The 17,257-nt window shown below is 42.6% G+C and overlaps 1 protein-coding gene across 1 annotated transcript; it reads left to right on the top strand.

Annotated features, from left to right (window-relative positions):
- The first annotated feature begins 6,706 nt into the window (after positions 1 to 6,706).
- On the top strand, positions 6,707 to 11,011 carry LOC115926037 (melatonin receptor type 1A-like). Its single transcript, XM_030990350.1, has 3 exons — positions 6,707 to 7,072; positions 7,180 to 7,347; positions 10,208 to 11,011. Exons 1-3 carry the CDS (start codon positions 6,707 to 6,709, stop codon positions 11,009 to 11,011), a joined length of 1,338 nt encoding a protein of 445 aa, XP_030846210.1.
- The last annotated feature ends 6,246 nt before the right edge of the window (positions 11,012 to 17,257 follow it).

Below are 17,257 nucleotides of genomic sequence, written 5' to 3'. Positions count from 1 at the left end.
TCCCGAAGTCGTCGAGCGAGTTGGAATAATGCTTGTGCTGACTAACTCCTCAATCAACCCATACCTCTACGCTTGGCTCAATAAGAACTTCTTGCAAGCGTACAAGAGGATTTTACGCTGTGGGCGAAACCCTAGGGTTCATAATTTGCAAGTTATTGTCTAGATTTCTTCAAACAAACTTACATCATTATACACATCTGTTTCTCTCTCAATGGAAAGTAAGTGATATTAAGGGAATAAATGTGTACTTATATAAAACAAGCCGTAATTAGAGGGCTGCCATTTCTAACAAAAATTTACCAAAAAGTGTCAAAAAAAGGCTTGCATTTTTGTTTTGTGTGATCAGAACGTCAACATTAAAAATACAAAACTGTCAATAACCATTTGGCAAGAAACAAATTTTTATCTCATTTGGCTTTTGCTTCCTCCAATTAGTAAACAGCACCTCTGGACATTGATTCCCTGCGGTGAACTATTCTCATGATTTTGACCCGAAAACCGATTACCTGACAATTAGGGTTGATCTTTATAGACTAGACCATCCATGCTGTCATGGTTCTAATTAGAATCCAATTTCCGTTGAGCTTGGTATAGCTAATGTCTAGAGAAAACAAAGTACATGTACCCTATTGGAGACACTGGATAAGACTTAGGCAGTCATTAATCGAAATCGGCAGGGGAAAAAATGATACGGGTATCAACCAAGAGCATTAAAACATCACTTTATCATCACGAAGGAACGGGGCAGGGGAAATTTGTCAAATTTGTTTTGACTGGGGAGTCATAGGGTTCTCACTCTAAAATAGATACTCATAAAACATGAGAGTTGACAAAAGGGGGAGTATACGTGTTCCATTGGCACAGTATATCATGCCATTTCTCTCTCCGTTTTTTTTCTGTCTCTTGAAAACTAAAAAGGGGGACAAACAGCTTTCCAAAGTGTACCAGCATTCCTCTGTGGGTTGGTACAGTATAGGTCTACTCCGACGTGGGAATGGTACTGTTTGCACTTCTATAGTCTGCTGAAAACATGAGCAGGTACATAATTAAGTTTTCAAGCACTTTGAAATCCATTTGGGTGGATGTTGCTCCGCATTTTCGTTTGTTTGTTTTGGGAAAGCAACAAGCTTTTATTTTGACTAGAGTATAAGGATGTGAGCGAAGAGACAAGTGTGATCATTGCTCTGACAGTAAGCCAATGATAAAGCATCTCTCTGTGGTGAAGAAAGACACAAAAAGAACAAGATAAACACTCACACCAAATTATGGTGTTCGTTGAGATTTTCAACTGTTGTCATCAGAGCTTAATGACATTATCAAGAAGAATTAATATCTCATGGATGAGAAAAAAATGAACAATTCACAAGTGCCCACTGATGCACCCGAACCTGCTGACAGACGAACTTCCAGCACTGATTGCCATGACGGATATACATGTCACTGTTGGCAATCATGGGCCTCATCGGGAACATCCTGGTCATCGTGTCCGTGGCAATATCGCCCCGCCTCCGGACCACCTCCTACGCGTTCATTGTCAACCTCAGCGTGACTGACCTCGCGGTTAATGTCCTGGTCATTCCAGTCATGACGGTGTCCTTCTACAACTATGGCTGCCCCACATCCCATTCTGGTGTCGCTTCGTTGCCTACATCTTCTTATTGACCATTGGCATCTCCTTCGTGACCCTGACCATGATCGCTGCGAATCGTTACAGTCTAGTCTCCTGCTCCCGGAGAGTCCGCCTCAAGTACTGTGGCTGGAAGGGAACCACCCTCTGTCTTTTCTTAACTGGTTCTCTGCCTTCTGTTTGGTCCTCTTCCACGAGTTTTCTACAAAGCTACTGTCCGCTACGACACGGTTCTCGCTTCTGCTACCCAGACAGCAGCGAACACACCACCTATTGGTACCTGAGTGCCATCTTAATCTACGGCACACTAATCGGATTCATCTCATTCCGATACTGTACTGTAAGACGTTTCCACTCCTTGCAGGTCAGCCGGAGGGCGCACCGAGACATGGGCCACGGCCAGCTGGGAAGACGAGAACCAGGAACAGAACAATCAATCGCAGCGCGGGGTGCACCCGGCTGAGGTGAAACTCACCAAGCTAATGGCCGTCATCTTCACTGTCATCATCATCTGCTGGACCCCTCTCTGGGTGGTGCACTTCTTCAAGTTGACCTATGACATCCCAAAAGGGGTGGAACGCTTATGCATCCTACTTGTTCTGACAAACTCCTCTATCAAACCTTACCTGTACGCTTGGCTCAATAAGAATTTCCTTCGCGCATACAAGAAAGTCTTACTCTGTGGCAGAAATCGTAAGGTAAAAGCTGCGATATTGTTGTGTAGAGGGAAACTGACTCGGCGAATTTTGCGAAATTATCATTAAATGAAGACAGGGAAAGAATAACTGAATTAAGAGTGACTAAAATCAGACTTAAAGGTTTGCATGGTGGACATGAACAGTGAATGGAAACTTTGCGGTAACACTTTGTGAATATACATCTCTTTTTGAGTTTTGTGGTTCTGAGAAGAACCAGTTGTTTTAACTCGACGTTTTGAACAGTGTGCTCTGTTGTCTTCAGGAGTGAGTTGTATTGTATAATTGAACATCTTTTGTGTGTTGCTATGGATTCAAGGCAGACAATTTCTTTAGGGGGTTGTAAAGAGAAATTAGCACAATCAAAATGTTGGAGGTATGCACTGCTTTTCAGTTGCAAAACTTAAGGCCAAAAAAACAAACAAAATAGTCCTGCTTCCAATAACCCTACCTACCCTATTTTTTACAGCCCCTACCCATTTTTTTTTGGGGGGGGGGGGGGGGAATGATGAAAAAAAAAACCCCAAAATCATCAATACTACCTTTTACCCTTGACTTCACGCAGACACCACCATATGATCGTACACAAAAAATTGCCCCCCAAAAAAAAAAATCCCTACATATCTACCCTATTTTTAATGCCATCTAATCGGAAGCAGAATTTTTTTTTTGGCCTAAAGTAAAAACATTGGTATTAGGCCTATTCAATCCATTTTAAGGCTTTGTTTAGATACTGCAAGGTTCTACCATTCTACTCACGACCTATATGCACTATTTTGCAGAAACACTTCAAGCAGATCAACAAAGATTTGTTTTAACCAGTATCTAAAGAAGTGCTGAAATTCAGTTGTTCACCCAATATACTGTGATGAAGAGTCGGAAAATACTCAGCACATAATTGTCTACCACGCACGTTTACACAATGGCACCATGTTTCGCATTGGTGCATACTCTAAAACTTGGCTTATTGCACTATACAGGGAAGGACGAATCGTCATAGCGTACAGCAACAAATAAAATTTAAGAAGCATATAAGTGAGACACCCTTTGGATGAAACCACGCCAAACAGTCACATTGATTGGTCAGTGCACGAGTCACTCTGTTATGTCTCTGACAATAACCGATTCAACATCACGACAACGACCCACTTCTTGCCCTACCCCCTACTCCTTCCCGGATACTTTCTATTAGCAAACAGTTGATGTATCGCTGCGGTACTTTTGGAAAGCAATAACCCATGATTGAAACTGTGCTTGTTAAGTGCCGGTCACAGATCAAATGCGGCTCAAAACTGAACTTTGTCACCGTATCATCAGTTACAGCGGTTTAAGCAAGGGCAGATAAACCTGCACTTTCATCAGGCCAGGTATTCACTTTTGTCGCACCGACTGTATCCTGCACCGCAAAACAATTTGGAGCATTTCAATGACCAGTAACTGCATGATATGTGACTTGAATTTATTTGACTTGTGATGGAGCTCTCCGTTGCTAGTTTTCTGCAGCGACAGCCTGGATATTCAATTTTGTTTCACGACCGGACCTGGCACAGAAAGAGTTTAATGCATTTTAATATTCGTAAACTGTTGAACCGTGTGCTAGAGTTTTTTGTTGCTATGGTCCTTGAATGCGGGTAAAGCGTATTTTCAAGTTTGGATACATTGATGTTACTTGTTATAGTCAAGTGTCTGGAGTGCAAACACAAGTAGAATCTATATGGCAGCGCGTGGGAAGGACAGTTCGCTTACGCCAAGTACATGTGCAAACAAGTTTGCTTATTGAAAACTGCAAGAGGCGTGGACATTAAGTTTTTGGTCAATTTCTGCAGTCAACAAAAAATCCAGCAGTTTCTATTAAAGGATTTCACAATGATGTGTTTGCAACTTGCTCTTTGAATAATGTAACTTGACTTGGAGGAGTGTTTAACTGTAAAATCTGAAACTTGAGGTGGTTTGTACAATGGAGGACGGGAAAGTGAACATGTCCACGCCTGTAACAACAGCTGAGGTAGAGATACTGCCAGATGATTTACCTGCGCTGATTGCAATGACAGTGTAAATGGGACTGTTGTCTGTCACAGGCCTCGTCGGAAACGTCCTGGTCATCATTTCTGTGGCCTTGACACCCGCTTGCGCACAGCTCCTACGCTTTCATAGTTAACCTGAGCATAGCGGATCTGGCCGTGAACGTGTTGTGATACCGCTGATCGCTATCTCGTTCTTCAACTACGGCTGGCCCTACGAGCCCTCCTGGTGCTGCGTTGTGGCCAACATGTTCTTCCTCACCCTGGGAAGCTCCCTGATCACCCTGACGATGGTCGCTGCCAATAGGTACAGTCTGGTGTCCTGCTCCAGGATATCCTACTGCAGGTACTGCGGCTGGCAAGGCACCACGTTTGTCCTCCTCTTCAACTGGTTTGGTGGCATCTTGCTGATCGTGTTGGCAAAAGTCACAGGAATTTCCACCGTGCACTACAACCCAAACACCCGTTTCTGCTACCTGGACAGCAGTTGCCCAAAAACGTACTGGTACAACATCGGGCGTGCTGATCTACTTTGCTCTGATGTGTTTCTTGCTCATCCCAATCCTGTACTGTAAGACATTCCGCACGCTGCGTGCCAGCCAGAGGCGGGCACATTCCTGGGCTACGCAGACTACAACGCGAAGCATCGACTCCGTAAAACCCAGAAGAAATGCCTTGCATCCAGCTGAAATCAAACTCACTAAACTGATGGCTGTGATTTTCATTGTGATCATCTATGCTGGACACCGGTGTGGATAACAAACTTCTTCAAGCTAAATTATAATATTCCCGAAGTCGTCGAGCGAGTTGGAATAATGCTTGTGCTGACTAACTCCTCAATCAACCCATACCTCTATGCTTGGCTCAATAAGAACTTCCTGCAAGCGTACAAGAGGATTTTACGCTGTGGGCGAAACCCTAGGGTTCATAATTTGCAAGTTATTGTCTAGATTTCTTCAAACAAACTTCCATCATTATCTGTTTCTCTCTCAATGGAAAGTAAGTGATATTAAGGGAATAAATGTGTACTTGGCTAGCTTTAAAAATCTTTTTAAGACCGGTTGGAGTCTGGATGCTGATAATAATTAGTTTATTACCAAGCTGAACTCTTTTTGGTGAAAAAAAAGCAAAACCTTTGGTTCCAAAAGTCAAAATGAGTCAAAACTCCATGTAATTGGAGCCCTTGACAAAGTACAACTTTTGACTGACAGTCATGACAGCCTCTGTACTTGTATGCACCAATATAAAAAAAAGCCGTAATTAGAGGGCTGCCATTTCTAACAAAAATTTACAAAAAGTGTCAACAAAAGGCTTGCATTTTTGTTTGTGTGATCAGAACGTCAACATTAAAGATACAAAACTGTCAATAACCATTTGGCAAGAAATACAAATTTTTATCTCATTTTTTATCTCATTTTGGCTTTTGCTTCCTCCTAATCAGCAAACGGCACCTCGGACATGGATTCACTGCGGTGAACTATTCTCACGATTTTGACCCGAAAACCGATTACCTGACAATTAGGGTTGATCTTTATAGACTAGACCATCCATGCTGTCATGGTTTCAATTAAAATCAAATTCCATTGAGTCCCGGTATAGCTAATGTTTGGAGAAAACAAAGTACATGTACCCTATTGGAGACACTGGATAAGACTTGCGCAGTCATTAATCGAAATTGGCAGGGGAAAAAAAAAAGATACGGGTATCAACCAAGAGCATTAGTACATGATACTTTATCATCACGAAGGGAGGGGGCAGGGGAAATTTGTCAAGATTAGTTATGACTGGGGAGTCATAGGGTTCTCACTCTAAAATAGATACTCATAAAACATTGAGAGTTGACAAAACGGGGAGTATACATGCTCCATTGGCACAGTATATCATGCAAATTTTCTCTCTCGCTTTTTCTGTCTCTTGAAAATTAAAAAAGGGGGACAAACAGCTTGCCAAAGTTGTACCAGCAATTCCTCTGTTGGTTGGCAACAGTATAGCTCTGCCTCCAACGTGAAAATTGTACTGTTTGCACTTCTATGGTCTGCTGAAACATGAGCAGTACATAATTAAGTTTTCAAGCACTTGAAATCCATTTGGGTGGAAGTTGCTCCGGTTTTTCCATTTGTTTGTTTTGGAAAGCAACAAGCTTTTATTTTTGACTAGAGTATAAGGATGTGAGCGAAGAGACAAGTGTGATCATTGCTCTGACAGTAAGCCCATGATAAGCATCTCTCTGTGGTGAAGAAAGGTACAAAAGAACAAGATAAACACTCACACCAAATTACAGTGTTCGTTGAGATTTCAACTGTTATCATCAGTGCTTAATGACATTATCGAGAAGAATTAATATCTCATTGGATGAGAAGAAAATGAACAATTCACAAGTGCCCACTGATGCACCAGACCTGCTGACAGAGGAACTTCCTGCACTGATTGCCATGACGGTATACATGTCACTGTTGGCAATCATGGGCCTCATCGGGAACATCCTGGTCATTGTTTCCGTGGCTATTTCGCCCCGCCTCCGGACCACCTCCTACGCGTTCATTGTCAACCTCAGCGTGACTGACCTCGCGGTGAATGTCCTGGTCATTCCAGTCATGACGGTGTCCTTCTACAACTACGGCTGGCCCCACATCCCATTCTGGTGTCGCTTCGTTGCCTACATCTTCTTATTGACCATTGGCATCTCCTTCGTGACCCTAACCATGATTGCTGCGAATCGTTACAGTCTAGTCTCCTGCTCCCGGAGAGTCCGCCTCAAGTACTGTGGCTGGAAGGGCACCACCCTCTGTCTTTCTTTAACTGGTTCTCTGCCTTCTGTTTGGTCCTCTTCCACGAGTTTTTCTACAAGGCTACTGTCCGCTACGACACAGTTCTCCGCTTCTGCTACCCAGACAGCAGCGAACACACCACCTATTGGTACCTGAGTGCCATCTTAATCTACGGCACACTAATCGGATTCGTCCTCATTCCGATACTGTACTGCAAGACGTTCCACTCCTTGCAGGTCAGCCGGAGGCGCACCGAGACATGGGCCCGGCCAGCTGGGAAGACAAGACCCAGGAAACAGAACAATCAATCGCAGCGCGGGGTGCACCGGCTGAAGTCAAACTCACCAAGCTAATGGCCGTTATCTTCACTGTCATCATCATCTGCTGGACCCCTCTCTGGGTGGTGCATTTCTTCAAGTTGACCTATGACATCCCAAAGGCGATGGAACGCTTATGCATCCTACTTGTTCTGACAAACTCCTCCATCAACCCTTACCTGTACGCTTGGCTCAATAAGAATTTCCTTCGCGCCTACAAGAAAGTCTTACTCTGTGGCAGAAATCGTAAGGTAAACAGCCTTGATATTGTTGTGTAGAGGGAAACTGACTCGGCGCATACATACAATATTTATAAAGTTGAACAAAGAAATTGACTGGATTAGGTTTAGAACCTCCAACCTCTGGATAACCAGATGTTCGAACATTTCCCGTAATCGGAAAAAAAATTAATTTCAGGGCTTTTCTGACATGCTTGATATTTGATTTTCTCAAAAACCTGCTGCTGTGCACTTCTGTGTTTCTATTTGTTTCTGCATGCAACTTGACAACAAAGTTGTTGAAAGTTTCATTCAATTTATAATATTAACATTCTAACTTTGTACCGTATGCTGAGTAATAATTAAAATGATAATTTGCTCCATTTCTTAGTAACTTTTGCAATCAGTCAACCTGTAATGGTTTTAATTTTGCTAAATTATCATTAAATGAAGACCAGGAAAGAATAACTGAATTAAGAGTGAGTAAAAATCAGACTTAAACGGTTTGCATGGTGGACATGAACAGTGAATGGAAACTTGGCGGTAACACTTTGTGAATAACATCTCTTTGAGTTTTGTGGTTCTGAGAAGAACCAGTTGTTTTAACTCCACGTTTCGAACAGTATGCTCTGTTTGTCATCAGGAGTGAGTTGTATTGTATAATTGAACATCTTTTGTGTGTTGCTATGGATTCAAGGCAGACAATTTCTTTAGGGGGGTTGTAAAGAGAAATTAGCACAATCAAAATGTTGGGGGTATGCACTGCTTTTCAGTTTGCAAGCTTAAGGCCAAAAACAAAAAAATAGTTCTGCTTCCGGTTACCTACCTACCCTATTTTGACAGCCTCTAGCCTACTTTTTTTTGGGGGGGGGGGGGGGGGGGGAAATGATGAAAAAAAAACCCCAAAAACCCCAAAATCATCAATTACCACCTTTTACCCTTGACTACACGCAGACACCGCCATATGATCGTACACAAAAAAAATTGCCCCCCCCCAAAAAAAAAATCCTACATATCTACCCTATTTTTAATGCCATGTAATCGGAAGCAGAATTTTTTTTTGGCCTAAAGTAAAAACTTGGTATTATTCAATCCATTTTTTTAAGGCTTTGTGTAGATACTGCAAGGTTCTACCATTCTACTCACGACCTATATGCACTATTTTGCAAAAAACACTTCAAGCAGATCAACGAAGATTTGTTTTAACCAGTATCTAAAGAAGTGCTGAAATTCAGTTGTTCACCCAATATACAGCGTTCCAATTTCTGTGATGCAGAGTCGGAAAATACTCAGCACGTAATGTCCTACCCACGCACGTTTACACAATGGCACCATGTTTCGCATTGGTGCATACTCTAAAACTTGGCTTATTGCACTATACAGGGAGGACGAATCGTCATAGCGTACAGCAACAAATATAATTTAAGAAGCGTAAAGTGAGATGCCCTTGGATGAAACCACGCCAAACAGTCACATTGATTGGTCAGTGCACGAGTCACTCTGTTATGTCTCTGACAATAACCGATTCAAACATCACGACAACGACCCACTTCTTGCCCTACCTCCTACTCCTTCCCGGATACTTTCTATTAGCAAACAGTTGATGTATCGCTGCGGTACTTTGGAAAGCAATAACCCATGAAACTGTGCTTGTTAAGTGCCGGTCACAGATCAAATGCGGCTCAAAACTGAACTTTGTCACCGTATCATCAGTTACAGCGGTTTAAGCAAGGGCAGATAAACCTGCACTTTCATCAGGCCAGGTATTTAGTTTTGTCACACCGACTGTATCCTGCACCGCAAAACAATTTGGAGCATTTTAAGACCAGTAACTGCGTGATATGTGACTTGAATTTATTTGACTTGTGATGGAGCTCTCTGTTGCTAGTTTTCTGCAGCGACAGCCTGGATATTCAATTTTGTTTCACCGACCGGACCTGGCACAGAAAAGAGTTTAATGGATTTTAATAATCGTAAACTGTTGAACGTGTGCTAGAGTTTTCTGTTGCTATGTTCCTTGAATGCGGGTAAAGCGTATTTCAAGTTTGGATACATTGATGTTACTTGTGATAGTCAAGTGTCTGGAGTGCAAACACAAGTAGAATCTATATGGCAGCGCGTGGGAAGGACAGTTCGCTTATGCCAAGTACACATGCAAACAAGTTTGCTTATGAAAACTGCAAGAGGCGTGGACATTAAGTTCTTGGTCAATTTCTGCAGTCAACAAAAAAAACCAGCAGTTTCTATTAAAGGATTTCACAATGATGTGTTTGCAACTTGCTCTTTTGAATAATGTAACTTGACTTGGATGAGTATTTAACTGTAAAATCTGAAACTTGAGGTGGTTTGTACAATGGAGGACGGGAAAGTGAACATGTCGACGCCTGTAACAACAGTAGAGATACTGCCAGATGATCTACCTGCGCTGATTGCAATGACAGTGTACATGGGACTGTTGTCTGTCACAGGCCTCGTCGGAAACATCCTGGTCATCATTTCTGTGGCCTTGACACCCCGCTTGCGCACAGCTCCCTACGCTTTCATAGTTAACTTGAGCATAGCTGATCTGGCCCGTGAACGTTGTTGTGATACCCCTGATTGCTATCTCGTTCTTCAACTACGGATGGCCCTATGAGCCCTCCTGGTGCTGCGTTGTGGCCAACATGTTCTTCCTCACCCTGGGAAGCTCCCTGATCACCCTGACGATGGTCGCTGCCAATAGGTACAGTCTGGTGTCCTGCTCCAGGATATCCTACCGCAGGTACTGCGGCTGGCAAGGCACCACGTTTGTCCTCCTCTTCAACTGGTTTGGTGGCATCTTGCTGATCGTGTTGGCAAAAGTCACAGGAATTTCCACGGTGCACTACAACCCAAACGCCCGTTTCTGCTACCTGGACAGCAGTGTGCACAAAACGTACTGGTACACATCGGGCGTGCTGATCTACTTTGCTCTGATGTGTTTCTTGCTCATCCCAATCCTGTACTGTAAGACGTTCCGCACGCTGCGTGCCAGCCAGAGGCGGGCACATTCCTGGGCTACGCAGACTACAACGCGAAGCATCGACTCCGTAAAACCCAGAAGAAATGTCTTGCATCCAGCTGAAATCAAACTCACTAAACTGATTGCTGTGATTTTCATTGTGATCATCATATGCTGGACACCGGTGTGGATAACAAACTTCTTCAAGCTAAATTATAATATTCCAGAAGCCGTCGAGCGAGTTGGAATAATGCTTGTGCTGACTAACTCCTCAATCAACCCATACCTCTACGCTTGGCTCAATAAGAACTTCCTGCAAGCGTACAAGAGGATTTTACGCTGTGGGCGAAACCCTAGGGTTCATAATTTGCAAGTTATTGTCTAGATTTCTTCAAACAAACTTACATCATTATCTGTTTCTCTCTCAATGGAAAGTAAGTGATATTAAGGGAATAAATGTGAACTTGGCTAGCTTTAAACAATCTGTTTAAGACCGGTTGGAGTCTGGATGCTGATAATAATTAGTTTATTACCCAAGCTGAACTCGTTTTTGGTGAAAAAAACAAGCAAAACTTTTGTTCCAAAAGTCAAAACAAGTCAAAACTCCATGTAATTGGAGCCCTTGACAAGTACAACTTTTTGACTGACAGTCATGACAGCCTCTGTACTTGTATGCACCAATATAAAAAAAAGCCGTAATTAGAGGGCTGCCATTTCTAACAAAAATTTACCAAAAAAGTGTCAACAAAAGGCTTGCATTTTTGTTTGTGTGATCAGAACGTCAACATTAAAGATACAAAACTGTCAATAACCATTTGGCAAGAAATACAAATTTTATCTCATTTTTTATCTCATTTTGCTTTTGCTTCCTCCTAATTAGCAAATGGCACCTTTGGACATTGATTCACTGCGGTGACTATTCTCACAATTTGACCCGAAAACCGATACCTGACAATTAGGGTTGATCTTTATAGACTAGACCATCCATGCTGTCATGGTTTCAATTAAAATCAAATTTCCATTGAGTCCCGGTATAGCTAATGTTTGGAGAAAACAAAGTACATGTACCCTATTGGAAATACTGGATAAGATTTAGGCAGTTATTAATCGAAATGGCAGGGGGAAAAAAAAGATACGGGTATCAACCAAGAGCATTAGTACATGATACTTTATCATCACGAAGGAAGGGGGCAGGGGAAATTTGTCAAGATTAGTTTATGACTGGGAGACATAGGGTTCTCACTCTAAAATAGATACTCATAAAACATTGAGAGTTGACAAAAGGGGGAGTATACGTGTTCCATTGGCACAGTATATCATGCCAATTTCTCTCTCCGCTTTTTCTGTCTCTTGAAAATTAAAAAGGGGGACAAACAGCTTGCCAAAGTTGTACCAGCAATTCCTCTGTTGGTTGGTAACAGTATAGGTCTGCTTCCGACGTGGAAATGGTACTGTTTGCACTTCTATGGTCTGCTGAAACATGAGCAGGTACATAATTAAGTTTTCAAGCACTTGAAATCCATTTGGGTGAGGTTGCTCGGGTTTTTTGTTTGTTTGTTTGGTTTGGAAAGCAACAAGCTTTTATTTTTGACTAGAGTATAAGGATGTGAGCGAAGAGACAAGTGTGATCATTGCTCTGACAGTAAGCCCACGATAAGCATCTCTCTGTGGTGAAGAAAGGTACAAAGAACAAGATAAAACACTTACACCAAATTACAGTGTTCATTGAGATTTCAACTGTTATCATCAGTGCTTAATGACATTATCGAGAAAAATTAATATCTCATTGGATGAGAAGAAAAATGAACAATTCACAAGTGCCTACTGATGCACCAGACCTGCTGACATAGGAACTTCCTGCCACTGATTGCCATGACGGTATACATGTCACTGTTGGCAATCATGGGCCTCATTGGGAACATCCTGGTCATTGTGTCCGTGGCTATTTCGCCCCGCCTCCGGACCACCTCCTACGCGTTCATTGTCAACCTCAGCGTGACTGACCTCGCGGTGAATGTCCTGGTCATTCCAGTCATGACGGTTGTCCTACAACTACGGCTGGCCCCACATCCCATTCTGGTGTCGCTTCGTCGCCTACATCTTCTGCCTATCCATTGGGATCTCCTTCGTGACCCTAACCATGATTGCTGCGAATCGTTACAGTCTAGTCTCCTGCTCCCGGAGAGTCCGCCTCAAGTACTGTGGCTGGAAAGGTACCACCCTCTGTCTTTTCTTTAACTGGTTCTCTGCCTTCTGTTTGGTCCTCTTCCAAGAGTTTTACTACAAAGCTACTGTCCGCTACGACACAGTTCTCCGCTTCTGCTACCCAGACAGCAGCGAACCCGCTACCTATTGGTACCTGAGTGCCATCTTAATCTACGGCACACTAATCGGATTCATCCTCATTCCGATACTGTACTGTAAGACGTTCCACTCCTTGCAGGTCAGCCGGAGGCGCACCGAGACATGGGCCTGGCCAGCTGGGAAGACAAGACCCAGGGAAACAGAACAATCAATCGCAGCACAGGGTTCACCCGGCTGAGGTGAAACTCACCAAGCTAATGGCCGTCATCTTCACTGTCATCATCATCTGCTGGACCCCTCTCTGGGTGTGCACTTCTTCAAGTTGACCTATGACATCCCAAAAGGGGTGGAACGCTTATGCATCCTACTTGTTCTGACAAACTCCTCTATCAACCCTTACCTGTACGCTTGGCTCAATAAGAATTTCCTTCGCGCATACAAGAAAGTCTTACTCTGTGGCAGAAATCATAAGGTAAAAAAGCTGCGATATTGTTGTGTAGAGGGAAACTGACTCGGCGAATTTGCGAAATTATCATTAAATGAAGACAGGGAAAGAATAACTGAATTAAGAGTGACTAAAATCAGACTTAAAGGTTTGCATGGTGGACATGAACAGTGAATGGAAACTTGCGGTAAACACTTTGTGAATATACATCTCTTTTGAGTTTTGTGGTTCTGAGAAGAACCAGTTGTTTTAACTCGACGTTTTGAACAGTGTGCTCTGTTTGTCTTCAGGAGTGAGTTGTATTGTATAATTGAACATCTTTTGTGTGTTGCTATGGATTCAAGGCAGACAATTTCTTTAGGGGGTTGTAAAGAGAAATTAGCACAATCAAAATGTTGGAGGTATGCACTGCTTTTCAGTTTGCAAACTTAAGGCCAAAAAAACAAACAAAAATAGTCCTGCTTCCAATAACCCTACCTACCCTATTTTTTACAGCCCCTACCCCATTTTTTTTTGGGGGGGGGGGGAATGGGAATGATGAAAAAAAACCCCAAATCATCAATTACTACCTTTACCCTTGACTACACGCAGACACCACCATATGATCTGTACACAAAAAAATTGCCCCCCCCCCCCCCCAAAAAATCCCTACATATCTACCCTATTTTAATTCATGTAATCGGAAGCAGAAGTATTTTTTGGCCTAAAGTAAAAACATTGGTAATATTCAATCCATTTTTAAGGCTTTGTTTAGATACTGCAAGGTTCTACCATTCTACTCACGACCTATATGCACTATTTTGCAGAAACACTTCAAGCAGATCAACAAAGATTTGTTTCAATTAGTATCTAAAGAAGTGCTGAAAGTCAGTTGTTCACCCGATATACAGCGTTCCAATTTCTGTGATGCAGAGTCGGAAAATACTCAGCACAATGGCAACATGTTTCGCATTTGTGCATACTCTAAAACTTGGCTTATTGCACTATACAGGAAGGACGAATCGTCATAGCGTAACATCAGCAACAAATAAAATTTAAGAAGAGTAAAGTGAGACACCCTTTGGATGAAACCACGCCAAACAGTCACATTGATTGGTCAGTGCACACTTCACTCTGTTAATCTCTGACAATAAATGATTCAACATCACGACAACGACCCACTTCTTGCCCTACCCCTACTCCTTCCCGGATACTTTCTATTAGCAAAAAAGTTGATGTATCGCTGCCGGTACTTTGGAAAAGCAATAACCCATGATTGAAACTGTGCTTGTTAAGTGCCGGGGTAACAGATCAAATACGGCTCAAAACCGATCTTTGTCACCGTATCATCAGTTACAGCGGTTTTAAACAAGGCAGATAAACCTACGCTTTCAGGCCAGGTATTTCAGTTTTGTCGCACCGACTGTATCCTGCACCGCAAAAGAATTTGGAGCATTTAATGACCAGTAACTGCGTGATATGTGACTTGAGTTTATTTGACTTGTTGATGGAGCTCTCCGTTGCTAGTTTTCTGCAGCGACAGCCTGGATATTCAATTTTGTTTCACCGACCGGACATGGCACAGAAAAGAATTTAATGCATTTTAATAATCGTAAACTGCTGAACGTGTGCTAGTGCTAGAGTTTTCTGTTGCTTTGGTCCTTGAATGCGGGTAAAGCGTATTTCAAGTTGGATACATTGATGTTATTTGTGATAGTCAAGTGTCTGGAGTGCAAAAACAAGTAGAATCTATATGGCAGCGCGTGGGGAAGGACAGTTCGCTTACCCAAGTACACATGCAAAACAAGTTTGCTTATTGAAAACTGCAAGAGGCGTGGACATTAAGTCTTGGTCAATTTCTGCAGTCAACAAAAAACCCAGCAGTTTCTATCAAAGGATTTCACAATGTATGTGTTTGCAAACTTGCTCTTTTGTATAAAGTAACTTGACTTTGATGAGTATTTAACTGTAAAATCTGAAAACTTGAGGTGGTTTGTACAATGGAGGACGGGAAAGTGAACATGTCAACGCCTCTGTAACAACAGCTGAGGTTAGAGATACTGCCAGATGATTTACCTTGCACTGATTGCAATGACAGTGTACATGGGACGTTGTCTGTCACAGGCCTCGTCGGAAAACATCCTGGTCATCGTTTCTGTGGCCTTGACACCCCGCTTGCGCCACAGCTCCCTACGCTTTCATAGTTAACCTGAGCATAGAGGATCTGGCCGTGAACGTTGTTGTGATACCCCTGATTGCTATCTCGTTCTTCAACTACGGCTGGCACTACGAGCCCTCCCGGTGCGCTGTTGTGGCCAACATGTGTCTTCCTCACCCTGGGAAGCTCCTGATCACCCTGACGATGGTCGCTGCCAATAGGTACAGTCTGGTGTCCTGCTCCAGGATATCCTACTGCAGGTACTGCGGCTGGCAAGGCACCACGTTTGTCCTCCTCTTCAACTGGTTTGGTGGCATCTTGCTGATCGTGTTGGCAAAAGTCACAGGAATTTCCACGGTGCACTACACCCAAACGCCCCGTTTCTGCTACCTGGACAGCAGTGTACCCAAAACGTACTGGTACACATCGGGCGTGCTGATTACTTTGCTCTGATGTGGTCTTGCTCATCCCAATCCTGTACTGTAAGACGATTCCGCACGCTGCCGTGCCAGCCAGAGGCGGGCACATTCCTGGGCTACGCAGACTACAATGCGAAGCATCGACTCCGTAAAACCAAGAAGAAATGGCTTGCATCCAGCTGAAATCAAACTCACTAAACTGATGGCTGTGATTTTCATTGCGATCATCATATGCTGGACACCGGTGTGGAACAAACTTCTTCAAGCTAAATTATAATATTCCCGAAGTCGTCGAGCGAGTTGGATATAATGCTTGTGCTGACTAACTCCTCAATAAACCCATACCTCTACGCTTGGCTCAATAAGAACTTCCTGCAAGCGTACAAGAGGATTTACGCTGTGGGCGAAACCCTAGGGTTCATAATTTGCAAGGTATGTCTAGATTTCTTCAAACAAACTTACATCATATATACAAATCTGTTTCTCTCTCAATGGAAAGTAAGTGATATTAGGGGAATAAATGTTTACTTGCCTGGTTTTTAAACAATCTGTTTAAGACCGGTTGGAGTCTGGATGCTGATAATAATTAGGTAATTACCCAAGCTGAACTCTTTTTGGTGAAAAAAAGCAAAAATTTTGGGTCCAAAAGTCAAAACGAGTCAAAACTCCATGTAATTGGAGCCCTTGACAAAGTACACTTTTTGACTGACAGTCATGACAGCCTCTTACTTGTATGCACCAATATAAAAAAAAGCCGTAATTAGAGGGCTGCCATTTCTAACAAAAATTTACCAAAAAGTGTCAACAAAAGGCTTGCATTTTTGTTTGTGTGATCAGACGTCAACATTAAAGATACAAAACTGTCAATAACCATTTGGCAAGAAATACAAAATTTTTATCTCATTTTTTATCTCATTTTGCTTTTGCTTCATCCTAATTAGCAAATGGCACTTCGGACATTGACTCACTGCGGTGTACTATTCTCACGATTTTGACCGAGAAAACCGAATACCTGACAATTAGGGTGATCTTTATAGACTAGACCATCCATGCTGTCATGGTTTCAATTAAAATCCAATTTCCATTGAGTCCCGGTATAGCTAATGTTTGGAGAAAACAAAGTAATGTACCTATTGGAAATACTGGATAAGATTTAGGCAGTTATTAATCGAAATTGGCAGGGGGAAAAAAAAGATAGGGTATCAACCAAGAGCATTAGTACATGATACTTTATCATCACGAAGGGAGGGGGCAGGGGAAATTTGTCAAGATTAGTTATGACTGGGGAGACATAGGGTTCTCACTCTAAAATAGATACTCATAAAA

Source organism: Strongylocentrotus purpuratus, unplaced genomic scaffold (assembly GCF_000002235.5).
Source record: "Strongylocentrotus purpuratus isolate Spur 01 unplaced genomic scaffold, Spur_5.0 spur5_contig_707, whole genome shotgun sequence".
In the NCBI taxonomy this organism is placed as follows: Eukaryota; Metazoa; Echinodermata; class Echinoidea; order Camarodonta; family Strongylocentrotidae; genus Strongylocentrotus; species Strongylocentrotus purpuratus.
The sequence above is the reverse complement of the archived record's forward strand: the minus strand, read 5'-3'. Positions and strand labels throughout refer to the sequence as shown.

Bases quoted from the DNA above. Each gene is read 5' to 3' on its own strand.
- LOC115926037 (XM_030990350.1), top strand. From the start codon at position 6,707: ATGAACAATTCACAAGTGCCCACTGATGCACCAGACCTGCTGACAGAG. The intron at 7,073-7,179 runs GTCTCCTGCTCC...CTCTTCCACGAG, and splicing joins CTGCGAATCGTTACAGTCTA to TTTTTCTACAAGGCTACTGT. The intron at 7,348-10,207 runs GTCAGCCGGAGG...ACTTGAGCATAG, and splicing joins AGACGTTCCACTCCTTGCAG to CTGATCTGGCCCGTGAACGT.